The sequence below is a fragment of the Poecilia formosa genome, unplaced genomic scaffold (assembly GCF_000485575.1).
Source record: "Poecilia formosa unplaced genomic scaffold, Poecilia_formosa-5.1.2 Scaffold284, whole genome shotgun sequence".
Classification (NCBI taxonomy): Eukaryota; Metazoa; Chordata; class Actinopteri; order Cyprinodontiformes; family Poeciliidae; genus Poecilia; species Poecilia formosa.
The window spans coordinates 275507-295195 of NW_006800223.1; the positions used below are offsets into that span (position 1 = coordinate 275507).

The following is a 19689-nucleotide window of genomic DNA, read 5'->3' on the forward strand; positions in this document are numbered from 1 at the left end:
ACACACACACACACACACACACACACACACACACACACACACACAACTTGGCTGGACATGTGCCATCACAAATTCTCTGCGGATAAACCTATCTGCGGCGCGTCCACGCACCGACAACTTGCCACCAATCAGAAAGCGGGAGCGGGGCTGAAACATTAACCACACACATCAAACGGACACAAACTCGCCTGCTCGTCTCGCTGCGAGTCCCTCAGTGTGATTCTGAACGTGTGTATCCGTTCAGCAGTTATTCATAGCTTCATTTTACCAACTCCCCCCAACCTCCTTCTATTCGCCCGAGCTTTAACTAGAAGCAGAAATTTGAGGTCAGCCCCCCGCAGGGTCTGTACTACTCACAGCTCATTGGAGACATGCAAGCTTCAGGCTAAAATGTGGTGAAAACCTCTCTGCAACTCCGGGCTTTCACCTAGATCTGAGGTTTCTGAAGTGCAGTTGTGGGGGAAACAGCAGAGCTTTGCTGAAACATTTACAGTGAACAAAAAGAGGCCTCTGACACATTTAGTTCCACAACTAGGTCTGAAGCTCAACATCGGCCCCATTCAGGATACTAAACTCTTTGTATCCATGCTGTCGTCTTGTCTGTCCTCTCACAGTGCTACCACTGTGACATCATATTTACAGCAGGAAGTGCTCCCACAATCTGTAAAAATATCCCTATCACTTTTGGGGGAGGGGGGCGGTTCTGTGCCTGTATCGTTAATTTCATTTGTGTACCAATTGCAGTTTTCTACCAGATCACCAATCTTTAAAAAGCTTGACCTACTGATTGTAATTTTTTTGGTCTGATACTAATTTCTGGTGTTGGTATTCTCTCCTTTTGACTGACAGACACGCAAAGCAGATCACAGCTGCATATGTGAGTTTAACAATGGTCACCCACCGTAGCCAACTTAGCAAGTTCAGTAATCTGTCAGACCGTTGTGGAAATAGGTAAGATTGGTGGGTAAGATCTGTAGTTGTGTTTCTCCACTAACTGCACAATTTGACTTTTGGGAAATACATTTGCTTAATGGAAACACTTCAATTTTGAAAAAAATACTAGTTTTTCAATATAAAATTTCAATGCTTGGCATGATATTTTTTGTGTGGCCATATCAAAATTCATTTATTTTGCAAAACTGCAATGGAAAGACTTCTTTACATGTCACACGAGTCACTAGATCAACAACTGGACGTTGCCGCTGCAACAAACCACAAAGAAGATGACAGGAAGTGGTTGGATATGGAGAGCCATAGTTGGAGGATCATGTTTTTTAATGACTTATTGGGTGAACAAACTTATTCCCATGTGACTTTAACTGCATTTCTTTTATGGAAACATTTCACAACTGCAAATTATTTTTTTATTTTCAACATGTTTTTTCATCAGACGGCCAATTTTTTTTTTGTCTGCAAACCTCAGTTAACACTTAATCTGTTTCTAAACTACTTGACGATTATTTCAGTAATCAATTAATCCGATTAATCGTTTCAGCCCTAACATGTACGTCTTGAACATTGTAAATCTTGCATCTTCTGCCTGTTGGAATATTTCTTGACTCGCATCATTGATTTAACCCTTTGATTGCAGTCATTTAAACTCCAATCAGATGTGATAACAGACCAGTTATCACGTTTCAGTCCTCCAGTGTTCCTGTGTGTGGTTACAGCTCAGCGGAGGCTTAAATAATAGAGTTTTATGCGAATATAGTGGAGCCAAATAACTGCAAAGGAATTTGTGATGCTTCATCTGGTTGGATATGTAGAGGGTTACTTGACACTGTGAGTGTGTGTGTATGCGTGTGTGTGTGTGTGTGTGTGTGTGTGTGTGTGTCAGCTGTTCATCCACATTACCACCTCCAACACAAGTCCCCATTATTTCTTGGTCAACCTTAAAACTCTCAATAAAACTTTCTCGCAAGTCTTCCTTCGCCGCTTTTTAAAACTACTGGAGAACAAGGTGCTTCACACGCACTAATAAAGACACACACTCTCTCACACACACACCCGACACAGTCACCGCTTCCAGTTTAAGTCTGTCCTGATAAAGGTTTGTGTTGCAGCGTTAATGCCGCTGACACAAAGCTCGGTTTGTCCTGCACCCAGAAACACAATCCTCCTACTTAACATGGAGCCTAATCTCAGTGACGGAGAAACTCTGTCGCTCTCAGCTTTTCTTCATCCCTCCATCATCTGAGATGCAGCAGGATGTTTGTACCAGGGTGCCTGAAGTCGTACATTAATCAAACCGAGGCCCTGATTAAAATACCAGCTACAGCAGGCCAGTAAAAATTAGATAAAAGGTGAAACAGGCCAGATGGGCAAATGCTGAAATTTGCCATTTTTTAAAGCCATTTATTCTCTTCTTAGGTGTGTAAAAATATCTTAGAATTACTACTGTTAATCTTTGAGGAAGTAGAGGTGAACAAAATGGACTTAAAGTTTTAGCACAATGTTTTGTCGTGCTACTGAGACAATGAGAAAATAAGAACTATTTACTAATACATTTCTAGGTAACTATAGTTGTAACATTTGCTTTACATCGTGAAAACATAAGAAAACATAAACACATAATGTAGTCAACAGCTGTGAAAACCAATAACAAATTATTTTGTTTAGTGTCATCATTAAAATCATCACAAATCTTGTCAATGTTCCTTTTATTATGGTTAAAAATCAACTCTAAACAGACATGATTTAAAGGAGCTCAGAGTTTCGGCTGATTTGCAGTTTTCTGGAAGTTTGTTCCAGATTAGAAGTGCATAGAAGCTGAATGCTGCTGCTTTCTGGACTAAGCTAAAGATGTTCCTTCATAAAGCTTATAGTTAGACTGGCTTTGGTTATCTCTGTTGTTATACCACTATGAGACATAATGACCACTTTTCCTCACTCTGCTACTTTTTCCTACTACTCTCCAATTTTGCTGTTGTTCAGCATGCTGGAGCTTCCCAATCCATTAAAATTTTAAAAGTTCATTTACGAAGTAATTGATCTAAAGTGAAACTCATTGAGGTTTATCACAGAGTGAAACAGATTTCAAGTGTTTATATCTGTTCATACCCCCGACTATCTCTTGTGACGTATGGTGGCCATTGAAACACCGAATCCAGGGAGCATCAATCGATTAATCATGATTAATCGATTATTGAAAATATTATTAGCTAAATTAGTTACTGATTGATCACTAACTGGAGTATATAGACTCTTAACAAAGGTCGTCTGCTGAAAGAACACGATGGTCAGACAAGTAATCAAACCAAAACTGTACAAAACTGTACATTTTGGGTTTAAGATAAACAATCTTCTTTGTCTGATGATCTGTTTAACCCAGAACTCAAGTGCCAGTTTTAGCTTAACTTGGTTCAAATTCAGTAAATAAAAAAAACTCATACTAAGCACCGTTTTCTACACTGTATGGATGTTAAACACAATGGCTGAGCTTCTCACACATTGATGTTAGAAGTATTTTTTAGCTGCAGATGCATCTTTTTGCTACACAAAACGAATGTTATGTTTATGCATTTTTGGCAATAAAATGTTTGTTTTTGTATTTGAAAAGGAATGTGATTATTTGCATATTTTGATGCATTTCTAATATTGTGTAAAACAAGCTTTAACTGCTCAATAAGAAAATTTGCAGAATGTGCCATTTATTTCTGCATTTAATTCATTAATCTTTAGAATAATTGATAATTAAATAATCAATAGTTGCATCCCTGCTTGTTTCAGTAATCCTCATTGTCCTTGGTTTGACTCCTGACCTTGGTACCTTCTACCTGCACCCTTCCTTGTTTACTTACAGTCAGGAAAAAAGAAAAAGTTCACTAGCACCAACCAAAAATGAATTATGTAAAGAAAATGCTGAATCTAGTCCAATTTCATCTCTTGAATGTTTTTTTTTCTTCACAATCCTATTAAGACTGTGATCATCCCTGTTGCTTGTGTGCATTTTTTGTCACACTTTTTCCTTCCACTCAACTTTCCAGTCTTATACTTAGATACAGCTCTATGTATTTAACTATTTAACCTGCTTTGTCAGCACTTACTTTTTTTAGGCTTATTTTCCCTGCGGAGGCTGAAGTGACTCTCTGCTAGAAAACTGTTAAGTTAGCAGTCTTTCCCGTGATTGCGTAGGCCATAACATAAATATTTCAGTGTATTTATTATTTTTTTTTTATCAGTCTCTTGCAACATAATTTTCTGGAACACTGAGTTGTTGGTCTAACTGTTTGCCATAATCACTAAAGTGAACAGAAATAAGCGCCTGAAACACATCGTGTCAACAGCACAGTCAGAACGTTCTCTGCTTAAGCAGACGCAGCGGGATAAATCCAGAGAAACGCTAAGTGTGAGAGAGGTCAAGTGTGGTAATTTACCCGGCTGACACTCCACACACAGCTGAAGGCTATATAAGTTATCGTCTGGCCTCTGAAGGCATCCGCCTGTGGGAGTGTGTGTTAGTGGTTTGGCGGCCAACAGGTGTCACGTTTTATGTGAGGCGGATGTTGTGTGTTTGTCACTGACTGCAGCTGCTGCGTAGGGTTACTTTCACTCAAGAGATTTCACTGTAGTTATTTTTATATGTTACGATCTAAGAAAAGAAAAAAAAAGAGTGCTATTTATTATGTGATGACAGTTGGTTAGATTGATGCCATGTTTCTGAAGACGGGGAAGCAGCGAGAGGTTTTGATGGTTCAATTTGGCTTCCAGTCCAAAGTTCTTCAGACAAAAATGGTGCTTCTGTACTTAACATGGGTCAGTGAGAGAGGAGTGTATGAACAGCAGCTTCATGGTAGCAACACAACCATCTATACCATTATCTAATTTATAAAAACAATTGAAATACTATTCAAGAAAACATTTAGATTGCAAGGAATTGTATCTCTTTTATGCTATGCATAACAGTGTACAACAAGCTAATACTGGCTGGTTCATTAGTTTATTAGGAACATTTGCTTAGGTAACTCGGTAGTAGAAATAACTCTGACATATTTGTGGTTGATGGTAAAAATGGAGCAGACGTTAATCAGCCTGTTGACTGGAAGTGTGGAGTAACAGGGTGAGGAAGGACAACGCTACGCTACAATAGCTATGTTTCCATCCAACTGTCACACAAATTCTACGCCAACTTTTAAAATGTCACAAAAAAAGAAAAAACAAAAGGAAAACAAGGCGTGTTTCCATCTACTGATTCAGAGTGAATCAACCAGGTTATGCAAAGCATGATTTCGTCATGGCTGTAATAAACAGGAAGTAAAGATTGCTAACAAGCATGGCGCACATACCTTTTTCCATTGAGGCAATTCCCAAAGTGACCATTTTGACTTCCATGCTAACTCTAATTTCTGGTCAGAATGATGACCTTTGGAACAGAAATATTTATTATTCTGGTCTGGAATCTGGACTAAATTATGATCCCCCTCTGTCCAATGTCAGAATTCAATGGTTTTACTACCCTTGTCTATAATCATAGCCATGCCTGGATTGGGTAAGATTTATGAAAAGTCTTGTTTGAGGTTAACTTTGAAGCAAGCGAATGGTTTCTCTGTGTTCTTATGTGAGTTTCAGTGCTTCTGCTTGCACAGATTTATTCATTTTCTTTAGATTTCTTCATTTGAACTCTTAATTTTTTATTGTCGCTGCAATGAGAATCAGATTTTTCAAGTCTGAGGACAGCAGAAAAACATAGATTGCCTCTTGCTGGTTGGGGTCCGTCATTGCCTCAGGAATTTAATACCTCGTCCTGTTCATGAGTGATTGTGGGTAGGAAAGAGCAGGAGAAGGATGTTGTCAAGGGTAAGACCAGTGATACTGTGGTCTGTTGTGATGGAGAAACAGCTGAATCAAAGAGGGAATCTCTCCATGTAATAGTTGGTCTTTAATTCCAACTTTCCTCTATGGTCAAGAAACGTAGATCGTGACCCAAAGAACAAGATCCTGGATATGAAGAACTTCCTCCATAGGGTTTCTGGTGGGGGTGCAATAGACTGGATGATTTGCAAAACTTACATAACTTGTAGTAAAGAATCAAATTATTATGTTTCTCTGCTTTGGGTTCATAGAAAACATATACCTTGCTTAACAGTAGTCGGTTGAGATGCCTGATGAAGGCCTTCCTTTGGAAGTTTCTAGGCACATCCCAGGAGGACACCAGAGGGAACACCCAGAACTCCCAGTAAGGACTCATGACTTTCACCGTCTTGAGAATCTTGGAGAAGTTTTTTTCTAGTTCTGCAAAAGAAGAAAAAAAAATCTGGTTAGCACAGACATTTTTCTTCCTGGGGTTTAAGCCCTCTAGCCTTCAAGCATGAATGGAATACTTAAAGCTACTAGCATTCAGCCTCAAGGATTAGATGGTTAAACCTTGTAGGTTTATCCATCCAATCCAAGTCTCATTTTTACTTTTGACCTTGAGTAAACTGTCCTGCTTCAACTTCAGTAACTTTGTAAGATTTCCATTACCGAAAAACATCCTGCTAAGCTAAGGTAAGCTAAGAAGGACTGCATTTGCAACAATCTGTTGCAAATGGTGATCTTTGTACAGTGCATTTTAAAAAATTGCAGGAGTAAAATCTCCATCTATACACATTTGTAAGCAAAAGGAACAAACATCGGCCATCCTGGACTGATATAGTTCAACCTTCTGGACTGTGTCTAAGGAATTCTGAAGAGACATATTAGCATTTGTTATGTTTACCTGCAATACATTTCAATGCAACATAAGTTGTGTTTTCATTGATTGTACATTGCACAATTTGATATTTAGAAAATAAATTGCTCACATTTGTAATGGAACTGCAGCTATACATCAAGTTCATAGGAAGAGTGATTTTGGAAAACTGAAGATTTTGACTTTTTTCTGATGGTGACTCTGTCTACAGAAAATTCTCTCTTGTAAACCTTTTGATATCAAGACCTGAAAAGTGTTGGAAAGCAGGTGCAGTGTAGATGGGTGAAATCATGTAGTGATTCGGCATTGGGCTTCATGCATGTCCAACCTGCACCAATAAAGGCCCTTCACTTTCCTCTGATCACTGTAAAACACAGAACCCCCTGCTTTCATCTTAGAATGTTTTTTTTTATTTGTGCAATCACCCACTGCTTTCCAATATTCACATTTCTGTCATTTGATGTCCAAGTTCAAGTTTGTTACAGCAGATTTGCATGAATAACCTTAAGAAAGGAATAGAATCTATATAACATTTAAATAAAAAAACAACAAAAACATTTTTTTTACACTGATGATTAAGTGTTTGGAAAACTCCATAGTTGAGTATAATACAAACCAATGATTAAAAATATCTTAACCTTATTCTTTTTTTTCTGTTCTTCCCTTCCTCTCCTCTTCCTCTGAGTAGGTGGTTTGTAAGGCAGCATCTTTTTGCCCACAAAATGTTTGAGCAAAAACTGGATCTGCAGCTGCGTTTCCAATAGAGATGTGCACAAAACTTTGTCAATATTCTGCTAATGCAGGAAAAACACAATTTCACAATTGAAATAAGTGGAATAAGTTTATTCATGCGACAAATCATGAAAAGACACTTCATATTGTTACCAAATGGAAACAAAATGAAAGTCAGTGTTTAGTAAAAATGGATAGAAGAGACTAAGCATTCTTTGACCAGGTAGATTTTCTATAGCAAAGAGCCTAACAATATTAGTGCTACCTACACAATATTTGGTGTTAAAAGTGGTATATTTATTTTTTATATTTTTATTTTACTGTAGGAATAGAGCAGATTTTGTCCTTATGTTTGACTGTGAAAACAGCCCAGTCTGTCAAGCTATGGGTGATTTTTATTTCTTCTTTTTTCTGCTGGTGCTTCATGGATCAGAGTTAAGTAGCTTAAACACAAAAATGGCTCCTCTGAAAATAGAGACTGCGCTGAAGCTGAATTTGAGAAATCTGTACACAAAGGCCAATAATACTTTACAAGCCGCTCCATAGTAACCTCAGTGATGTGACAGAGGACTCGTGACTGGACTGTAAAAGTAAATGCAGTGGGGCATACAGTATGTCACCGTGCAGTAATTTATGATGTTTACATCCCAGCGCTGTGCACATACTGTAACTATAGGATTATTCACAGTGCGTCTGTGCCACATGTTGTTGGGATGTTACTGTGACCTAAATCTGACTCTGAGCTGCACTTTCATCTTCTCTGTGTTTTTCCTCTTCTTTTTTTTTTTTAGAGTTACGCTTTGAAAGATCAAACAAAAAGAAAATGCATCATTTTGGTATTTCTCCTTTCTCCTTTTGTGTGTGTGTGTGTGTGTGTGTGTGTGTGTGTGGGTGTGTGTGTGTGTGTGTGTGTGTGTGTGTGAGTGTGTGTCTGTTGCTTTTTTACAGTTCCATTTAAAATGTTGCAAACTGTTTTTGTTTTTTTTATGTTCATATAAATAAGCTTACCACATATACAGCATGGCAACTTTTAGTTCAGTTCACCCACCTATTACATGTTATGCCTAATATATTCTACTCACTTTAATCAATTAGTGGCTACAAAATAGATTTAAATCATTTAGAAAAAAATCCAAACAGTGACTTGCAAAGTATTTTTATTTGTAAAAAAAATCTTTTCTTTCAACTTCACATTTGTATTCCACTTTGTGTTGTTCTTTCACAATAAATTCTAATCAAATACATTAATGTTTGTGGCTAGAATGTGACAAAAAATGTAAAAATTCAAGGGGTGTGAATACTTTTGTCACTAAAAAAAACACCCTTACACAAAGATTGGTTGGCAACTCGGGCCACTTTAAGATGGCAAGTAGGAAGCTGGAATTGAACCCACAACTTTAAATCTTTGAAACTACAAGTTGACTACACTTTCCACTGTGCCACAGTTGAATCACCAGTGTGAAAAAAAATGTTTTTGTTGTTTTTTTTATTGAAATGTTATATAGATTCTATTTCTTTCTTAAGGTTATCCATGCAAATCTGCTGTAACAAACTTGAACTTGGACAGCAAATGAGAGAAAATATGAATATTGGAAAGCAGTGGGTGATTGATTTTTATTTGTTCTGTACAAAACTCCATAGTTGAGTATAATACAAACCAATGACTAAAAATATCTGCTACAATAACATTTCTATCTTGTTTTTAATAGTTCTGGCGGTGGAGCCGCCGGCCCAAGGCCTGGAGAAACTCCCAGAAGAAATGAACTGGTCCTACTCAGGTCTGTTTGATTCTTCTGATGTTTTACTCGTTTGTTGGCTGCAAGTGGAATTTTATTTTCCAGTTTATCGCTTCTAGAGCCAGCTTATCTTAAACAAACTACTTTTTTAACATTTTGATGTCATGACACGTAATCAATTTTCCCAAAAATAATCACTCACTGGGACTGCATTCTGTAACTGCAGAGCCCGTATAAGACCCAAACGCCACAGCAGTATGAATATCTGATGAATTGCAGGTATTATCCATTAACCTCTCCCGCAGGAAAAAATTGATCTGCCTCGGACCATATGGTTCGGTGACTTGAGCTAACTCAGCACGGAGCCCCTGCAGAGTTAAGCTACAATCAGACAGAAACAAAGAGTGGACGCAGACAGGCAGTAAGGACCCCTCAGGGAGCGATTAGAGTTTTACTGCTCAGGAGAGACCCGCTGGCTGTCAGCAGGCTAAAACAAGAGCTATTAGGGTTATTAACCTTCACCTCCATGGATCACATTAGCTGTAAAATGCTAAGATGTATGATGATTCCCACTGCTGCTAATAGATCTCACCTGGAGTTATAAAAGCAAACTGTTTCGTTTAGTTGATTAGTTACAATTACATCATCGGTTTGATCACTTAGAGTGACAGCAATGTGAAAAGTTTTTCTAAAGCCCACTCTCAGCAGATTTCAGCATGAATATTAATGGGAAGAACTGCTGCTTGTCAAATGATGTAGCACAGTATTTTCAGTGCATTACCTCCAAATGATGATAATCAGTACAAGAAATCTGAAATACTTAGGAACCATTAGACACCAAGCCTAATTACAACAGAACAAAAGCTATTTCTACTTGCGAAACATGTTCATTTGAGCAAAATTCAATGGGGTTTATGCTCCCTACTCCCTTACTGACCTACTCCCTTACTTCCAACCTTGGATGAATACAAAGTCAATGCTTCAATCCGTTTCCTACTCATTACTGCTGTTATACGTGACAAAGACTGAATCTCAATAGGTGCACCTGCATTTCATCCTTCAGATTGCTCTGTCTTCTTGTCAGAGCTTTACAATCAATTTGTCTGCCACCTTCACCTTGTTTGTCAAATTGGAATGGGTTTTTTGTGTGATACACTGACATGCATAATGAACAACCTTTCAGCAGCAGAAGTGAAGTGGATACACATTTTCCTTTTCTCTGTGTTGGGTCTGTGTTGGGTCTGGAAGTTCATCAACACAAATGAGTTCCTCTGGTAGTTTATTGAGATTCACTGTAACTGTAGCTACCACTGTGACTGTGTGTGTGTGTGTGTGTGTGTGTGTGAGTATATACTTGTATGCAACCTATAGAGGTCCATTATAACAATTTTCACCAACAAATGGAGGTCTTTTGTGGAACATGAGGACATTTTCCAGATCTTCACGTTTTTCCAAGTAGACTGTGCTCAAATAAGAAGGATTATTTGTTTATTAACACGGTGGTATGCCTCTCGACGTGAAGGAGCAGCGGCTCTGCTCCGAGTCCCTCCCGGATGACCGAGCTTCTCACCTTATCTCTAAGGGAGAGCCCAGCCACCCTACGGAGAAAACCCATTTCGGCCGCTTGTTTCCGGGACCTCATTCTTTCGGTCATGACCCAAAGCACATAACCATAGATGAGGGTAGAAACGTAGATCGACCAGTAAATCGAGAACTTCGCTTTTTGACTCAGCTCTCTCTTCACCAGAGAGAGCTGGTGAAGAGAGCTGCTTCACTACTGTGAGCCTGCTTCACTACTGTGAAGCAGGCGGTACAGCGCCTGCTTCACAGTAGTGAAGTAGTGAAGCAGGCTCAGACCTGTTCCTGGTTGTGGGAAAGGTCCAGTGTTCCACAACCAGGATGAAAACCACACTGCTCTTCCTGAATCCGAGGTTCGACTATCCGACAGACCCTCCGCTCCAGGACCCCTGAATAGACCTTAAAAGTGAGGCTTAAAAACGTGACCCCAGGTTGTTGAGTGAGAATGATGATTTAATGGTGAAAATATACAAAAATCCAAAGTCCAGACAGCACAGAATGAGTGGAAGGCTAAGACCTCATATCTGGTAGCAACTGGTAGAACAATTGACATCTGACGACAGCAGACAAGACTGCTCCCAAAGAAGAAATGCTGTTTTTGGGTTAAGAAATTGAGTTTTGGTTGGGGTTAGGCTGTAGAAATGAATGGGAGTCAATGAAAAGTCTCCGCAAAGACAGTGAAACAAACGTGTGTGCGTGCGTGCATGTGTGTGTGTGCAAAAGTGTGTGTACACAAGCTTGTTTTTGTGTCCAGCTCTGTTTCTCGCCTTGTGCAGTGCTCTGAGCCGAGAGTAAAAGCATTAACATTTGAAAGGACCACACTTCATTGTGAGGCACAGCGCACCGCGTTTTTAGTTAGGTCAGAAGTAAAGGGGGGACTGGGGGGAAGCGAATGAAAGGGAGACAGCCAGGGGAACGAGAGAGAGTGAGAGTCGGAGAACTTTCAAGACAAGATACATCCAAATCCCTATAGGCCTTTACAATGAACTCGCCTCCAACAAACCATGGCTGTTCACTTAGATTTACTGCAGCAGGTTTAAATGACTACATACCTCTCATTAATTGTGCTTATACAACTACTTACCAACCTGCCATGTAAGAAAGACATATTTGTTTTGTCTGACATTGAGAATTTCTCACAGAAGTTTTTACCTTTAAATTTAGAAGCTTATCACACTAGACAAACAAACTGGAGTTTGATTAAAGCATACTAAACAGGGCTGGTGTGGTCTGAGATTAAGATTAAGCTAAAAAAGTGTGTGTGCTTGAGCAAGGCAGTCTAAAAACCCAATCCCCAAATTCAGTTCTGTCAAAACAAATGGGCCAAAGTCCCAGCAAACTGTTGGGAGAAGATTGTAGAAGGAAACTCGAAATATTTGATACAAAATGTGTTTAAAAGGCAATTTTAATTATCAAATATTAATGAAATGCATGTGAATTTTTTAATTTGAAAAGATTTGAACAAAGAAACACAAACAAAAGATGTTTTACCTGATTGTTTTGGCATGTTTCAAATAGAAATCCTTTTGTTGATCCCAAATGACTTAAAACAGAAAAGGTTTAGCTTTAATGTTGGACAGAAACTAAATTGCATTTGTACCATATTGAGTGGAAAAAATGCAACAATTATTTAAGTAAAAAAATAATTGTTGCAGATTCATTTAACAAAACAAATTCTAAATTTAAATGCAATATTATCAACATAAATCCAACCTAAAACCTAAACAATGGTCTGAAAGTCCGTAAGAACCTCAAAATATCATTAAGATTTATTCATGCTTTAAGCTTCAGAAAAGAAAAGAAACCCAAACATACCTTTTTTTTTGTGCATACCACCTCTTCTGGGACATCTCTCACTCTTGAGATTAAAAAAATTCTACTTCTATGTTTCCCCAAGTGGATTCATTGTAAATTATTAATGCTTTTATGTTTTTATTTGGTTCAACATGAAATAATAATCTTCTGGTAATCCAGATGAAGCTTGTTAGGGTGGAAAAAAAGTAAAGTTTTTCTTTTTTATAAACATGATTCGCAGGATATTCAAAACGTCTTTTGAAGAGCTACACTCCCATTTGATTTTTCTTTTTTTATCATTGCTATTTTTGCATATTTTTATGAAAAACAGGATTTTTTTTAATGTTCAGTGTTTCCATCATTATTACTCTGTGCCTTGTCTCCAGGGGGTCCCTGGGATCCTTGTGCCTGGAAGACACCCCTTAGGGTCCCATCTGCCACGCATGTTTTTGCGCATGTCGTTGTGTATCCCGTTAACCCAGAGTTTCCCCTGCCTGACAAATTTACTAGGAAGTTCCCAAAGGAATATTCCAGAGTTCACACTGTAACTAATCAAAAGAATTTGCATGTATGTTTTTTTTTTTTTTTTTTATTTCTGATAAATTGTTGGTTTTTCATTATTAAACATTTTTTCCCCACTACAGTTTTCATAAATGTGTCATGAACCAAAGGAAGATTATGCAACGTGACAGATTATGCCACTTCAGAACATTATGAGCATTCTGAATCCAAATGTTGAATTTATTACTAGATAACTGCAGCATGTTTTGTCATCCGTCTACTTGTTTTTGTTTCTTTGGCCTCCTGTCGCCTGTTTCTCCTCTTCTACCCACCGAACCATAGCCGGGGGACACGCAGGCTTCAGTTGTGCTTTGTCTATGGAACACACACCCACCCACACACCTTCAGGTTTTAATTATGCATAACTCCCACCCCCGTGTGCTATGCTTGTGTTACGTATTCCTTCACATCTGAAGCGATGTGATTGGAAAGAGGTGGGCTCTGGCAGACGTGGAAGTGATTCATTCGAGTGCGTTTTTTTTCCCCTCTTTTTTTCTTTTTAATTCGACCATCTTCAAAGCAGGAAATACATTGGCTCTGGTAAGGTGACCTGACATAGATCCAAAACCCATTTGGAAACATTTTGTATGAGATAAGACTAGAGAGTTACACACCTGGGAGTTAGTTTGAAACCAGTAGCTTGAAGAAGATTTTACACAAAATCCTCATTGTTCTCAACAGGTCATCTAGCCAGAACTCTGTTTTGGTCTGTCTGAACTTTATAAATGTCGTGGTCGAAGATGGAAGTGCATTTCATCAACATTTCTTCTGCCACTTTGTACAAGGAGTTTTGTACTTGAACTTCTCCCAAAGGATGAAATGTTACGGCCACAGCGAACAGCGTTCTTGTTGTGGCCAAATTTCTCACTTCTTATGGAACATCTTCAGGCCTTATCATTCAGCTGGCTGATGAAAGAATAGACTTTCCCTTCACATTTAGGAATTACATAATTTGGCATTTCACAAAAACACCTCTTGTGTTTGACTCTTCACACTCTAATCTGATTTTACTTGACATACAGGCTATGACTTTATGGTCCGTCTTCGGACCGCTGGCCTCATGAACAAGCATCAACTGCCAACCCTACGAACAAAACACTTACCGTTTCCTCTTCAAAAAGGCAGCCGGTCACTTTAATTTACAATGGTTCTCTTCCATTCCTCTCTAGAATATTTTTTCTCTCTTCTCAAGAAAGTTTGAGTTGTTTTGCTAACTGCTTTACACCAGGACTATAACACCACATTACTCTTCAGAACCCAACTGATCAGGTATCGAATTGAAATCTGTTTTCCAATGCAATCACAACCATCATCATTTCATGGCTTTACCTGCATTTGGCCAGAAGCAGGTGCATCCATCACCAACCTTTTTGTTCTCTTTCAGTTTTATTTTAAAATGTGAGAGCTAGAAATCTCTTGCTGTGGTGTTTCTACAACAAGATGAGGAGAAGGAGTCGCTTGCTCTATATATTTAGGCTCCTCTCATCCAGCCTCCTGTGCATTTCATCTCTTTATCCTTCAGTACACCACCCACAATGTTCTCAACTGCCATCTTAGTCACTAAATACTCCATTCTGGCTGCTCTTCTGCTCCAGTTGCTGCTCAGTCTGTGCGGCTGCCTCTGGAAGCCTTCGGGGAGTCGGGAGGTAATCATGCAGAGGTGTCTTTCTTCATCCACAAATAGAGGCTCTGTGCTCCCTGCTTCTTGTCCAGTCTTCATCAGCGTGTTGCAGCGCTAATGACAATGGCCGCCACATGAGATGGTTTGAACTGTGAGGACATTAGTGGCTAAACGCTTCAGGAGAGCTCATTTTTACACATCTCAAGTGCCTAGCAGAAAGGTTTGCAGTGCACACTGACTGCCTTAGACTTTAAAGATGTGGTAACTTTGAACAAAAACACAATGTTTTCACACTACTGGAGGATAAACATTTAATAGAAATCAACTGTGCTCTGTTTTGGGGCGTGATTGAAAGGTTTACGCTGTATTTTTCAGGAGCAAATATTGGATATTTAACGGTGAAAGAGTTGCAGCATTTCCCCCAAAGGTGAGCGCTTAGTGACTGCTGTGTGCTGGTGTGTTTACGCACAGTTCATCTTTGTAAGGACTTCTTTTGGTAACTAGACTTATTTATTTCCCCTCACTGTAAACTTGGCTAATATACTTGAACAGAATTGAGCTTTGGTTGTGGGTTAACTCCCTTATGACAACTGATACATAAATTACATTTATTTATTTTTAATTATAGTCGGGGTGGGCATTTAGTGTATCTATCATTTTTTGTGAAAAATGTCTTGTGATAATCATTTTTGATTCATTAACATAATAAATTTCAGGAAATATAAAAAAAAAATGACTAAAATATTATTTTTACTATTTTCTCCCATTTTTTCCACAAGAGCACTAAAAATATCAATAAATTTGACCGTATGATTAAATGAAGTCTCTTTTTGCATCTTAGTGAATTAAATCACACTTCTTCATGTATGTGGTGCTCTAAAGAAGCTTATTTTAAATCTGTATGTTTTTCAAGAGCAGTATTTATGCTTCTTGCAGTATGAATGCTATGGTGTTATGTCCACCAAGGCCACAACATATTTGAGGACACGAGGCAAGAATGAGGGTTCAAAAATAATAATTATTTTATTCTTAAACTCTCTTGAACTTTTCTTTTGGTTCAGCTGCTTTGATTTTTTGTGAAGTAAAAAAGAGAGAGTTAAATACTCTCAGTTCCCCATGTCCCAAAAAAAGAAACACAAAACCCCAAAAGTATGAACAGAAAGGTGGACCTGGTGAGCCGATCAAACATAACAAAACGGTACAGCAGGGGGCCGACCCTATACAGGGCCGTCGAAGCCCCTACTAGTACCGTACTAAGGTCAAAAAAGAGCCTATGCAAATAAAGAGCCCTACTTTTTAAAAATGGAATGATAAAATAAAATGTGCAACTAGTGACTGTTTTTGTTTCAAACAACTTTGACTTTCTGTGTTTTTGCTATTTTTCACCACTGCTGTGCTTCTAGGCTTCTATTTAAGCAACGGTTGCAGTTACTTTTTTGCTATTTAAACAACAGCTTAAAGAGCAAAAAATAACAAGCCTTAAAAATCCAAATATAGTCTTCCATCATGTGAAATTCAGACATATAATACAGGCAGACTCCACACATCCTGGACATAAGCTATTTCGACTTTAGCATGTGTGCACTAACTCAATTTTCTCTTCTTATGTCTATTTGTATTCACTAAAAAACTGCACAAACTTAGCAAATACAGCTGACTGACTGATCTTAGTTCTGATTAGATATCTCAGGGCCCCTAAGATCTCCTGACAAACACACGAGGCCTCTTTTTCCCTCTAAAAATCAGAACAGTTTGATTGATAGACGAGGTGACTGCTGTTGTGTGCGACAGCTTGTCTCTGTATTAGATCTTCTGAATGAATCATGTGCCCGTTTCTCTGCATGTGAAGCCTCTCTATTATCCATAATAGATTTATTTCTTATCTTGGATTCTCTCTAAATCTCTTGTCACTGTGTCACACTGTAGCAGTCGAGTGTGTATGTGTGGGGGTGTGTGTGAAGGAAAACCTAAATGATATGGGTCAATATCTTCATGGGAAATGTAGTTCTATCTCGGGGAACTGCAAGTCACAAAGTAAAAAATAAATAATAATGTAAATGATTTTCCATCTTGCTTCCAGCTCATGTTTTAAAATTATTTTTGTTAGATTTTCTTTCTTCTTTTTTTTTCACCGTGAAAAGACGCCACGAGTTAATTTAAAAATAACGCTGAATGGAATATGAAAAATAATGGTCTCCTGCGAATGCAGCGGCAATATTGCAGATTCAGAAAGCGCCATTAAGACAACACCAGCAGCCTCTTATTTGAATATTTAATACATATTCAGCTATTTTTTTGCCAACTGCGAAGCAAACAGGAGCCGACAGTCCCCAAAAAACCTCCAAGCCCTGCATTATTCAATCCAACAATCTGAACAGTTAGCTCACTCGGCAGAGCGGAGACGCAGAGGTTGACGTCAGCTCTAAGTGGTAGAAAACACACATTACACACATGGATTGTGTGTGTGTGTGTGTGTGTGTGTGTGTGTGTGTGTGTGTGTGTGTATTTGCATTGCTTGCAGCTCTGGAGCAAATGTGACATTTCTTACACTACCTTCCTTCCTCTGGAGCTTCTTTTCTAATATTTTCCTTCATCACCTTGTCTCACCCTCTTTGTCCTCTTCACTCCCCTCATTCTCTTTTGTTGCCTCTGACCCCCCTCCACCCTGATACCCCAAGTGAAAGAACTGGCCTGAAAGGATAAGAATGTCGAGAATAAAAAGAGCAACCGCTGTCACATCAGAAGAAAAATATTTTCTTCACATTAATGTTTAAAGAAAGAAGAATTCATTTTCTTTTTGATCTTTACAAAATTTCACCATTCTGATTGTGAAACACGGTAACGGCTTTGGGTGCACTGACTGTAGTTTTCTGGCTGATCACTGATTTTTAAAAAGCCTGAGCGGATCCCAGTTTCAAAATGAAGGAAATTGGTTTTGATTTATTGGAGCACCCCTAATAGAGGTAGGATCAGGGAGGAGAGAGGAGTTCTTTTTTTAAACAGGAACAAAAAATTGGGAGATTTTATATGTTTTTTGATGAGAAGATAATTGAAGAAAACTTGAGGTTTGTTCACTATCCAGCTTGACAATAATCCTAAACACACAGCCAGAGCTATCATGCTTTAAAAATACAATTCACTTATAGAGCCGCAACAAAAAAATTTCTAAGCATGTACATAAAACGTTATTCTATCAAAACTAAACAAGAACTTCTTTCTACTCTCTTTAGGAACCTTTAGGATTTCAGATAATCCCTGAGGATATTTACATTAACCAGTTACATTAATCAATTACTAACTTTGGAGATCTTCTAAATTAAATCCAACAATAATAATACCAAAGATGTAGTAAATTACGGATTATTGTGGTTTAAAATTAGATAATTTGTTACGATATCTGAAGTGCTTTTAACGTTCATATGGACTGAAGAATAAAAAGGAGGGTTCCTAATATTAAAATTTTCTGAATCTAAGATAAAAAAAAAAAAAAAGGTCTGATTTGGAGAAGCGCTGGTGACACATCTACATACTTCTTTGTCTGACCGCGCTTGAATATCACACGGAACTTAAGAGACCTGAAAAGTAATTTCCTCTCTGAATCATCCCCATTTTTCTCCCAGCGCGAGCTCGAGCGCGCGCGAGGCGAGGCGGTGCGGCTTTTAAACGAGCACAGCAGTCTTCAGTGACATCCAAGTCGGGCTTTAGGGTTTTTTCTTTTCCTTTTATTCCTGTCTTCAAACTGTCAGCTACTTGTTGCCATGGCAGCGTTATGTCAGCGGAGTCGCTCGGTGTGTGCGGATGTTTCGACGCGCGCGCGTGTATATGTGTGTGTGTGTGAGGTGATGCTAACAGATAAAGCTGTAGGGGTGAGATGTGGCTATTGACCGCTGACACCCTCCTGACATTTCCCCCCTCACGCGCCGCAGCACGTGCGCGCGGTTCGCGTGTTTATTTTACGCTGAGCACAAGTGGAGACGGACACGTGGAAGTCTTTTATTGCAGCTGGAATTCTGGACGGCTTTGTTCCCTAACAGAAAACCTGAATAAATATTGCGAGAAATGCGAGGTTAGGCACAGAAAAGGTTGAGGTTGTTGCTTTTATTGTAAGCGGTGCTTAATTTGAGCCTGTCCAGTAAAAGAGGAGGGTGACAGAGATGTTAGCTCAGCTGCTTTACAGGCTGATGTTGTTCCCACTCTACATTTGTGCTCTTTCTCTTTATTTTCAACATACTGACAGCTATTAGGAGCCAGAGGAGCCAGCGTTCTGCAGCTGGAGCTGAAGTAGACTGAAGGATTGCATCAAGTCTGCTTTATCTGTCAAACTGTTGTAATTGGACATTTCTGAGCCAAATCTGATTTAGTTTGGATTTTTGTTCCTAAAATATATTTTCATAAGGACCTAATAGGGTTGCACGTGCTGATGCTTTCATGTGAAGACAATATTGTCTGGTGATCTTATGCAAAAGGTTTAATAATAAACCACTGTCCTCTTTTGCTCTGCTGTGAGAGAGGTTTGACTGACATGTCTACACATTCACAGTTAACAATAGTTACCAAACTGTTGTCAACTCAAAGATTTTCTTTCTACATTTAGCAACATTACAGACAAAAAAAACTTGGTATCGGCCAAAATCAGAACCAGCAAGTCTGGCTTTTTAAGGACCGGCAATTATCCAGAGAACTGCAGTCGTTGCACCTGTAGAACCTAAATTTGAATGATTTCCCCCTCAATGATGCAACAAAAGCAACTTAGTTACATGGGCATCATTCTGAAATGCAGTTACATATGTAAAATGTTTTTGGCTATGTGATTTCTAGATCTACATCAAATACAACTACCTAGAAAAGCTGCAGTGCAGCCAAGATGAAGCTTGTTTTGCCCATGTCTCTACCGTCCACACAAACATCCACGTCCAGGAATGTAAAGCCTGCTCTGCTCTGAATGTGAACCATCTGCTCTGACCTCATTATGCCCATTGTCTTTACTGTACACTGTA

The 19689-nt window shown here is 38.7% G+C and overlaps 1 protein-coding gene across 4 annotated transcripts in view; it reads left to right on the top strand.

Moving 5' to 3' along the window:
- Nucleotides 1–19689, top strand: part of ptprz1b (protein tyrosine phosphatase receptor type Z1b) — a 60015-nt gene that overhangs the window by 13142 nt on the left and 27184 nt on the right. For all 4 annotated transcript variants that reach the window (XR_001664683.1, XM_016681512.1, XM_016681513.1 and 1 more), the window contains exon 2: nt 9112–9180. Coding sequence is in view for 3 of the 4 variants with exons in the window: in XM_016681512.1 (XP_016536998.1) it covers nt 9112–9180 (69 nt within the window). In the remaining variant the exon portion in view is untranslated. The remainder of the gene's footprint in view (nt 1–9111; nt 9181–19689) is intronic.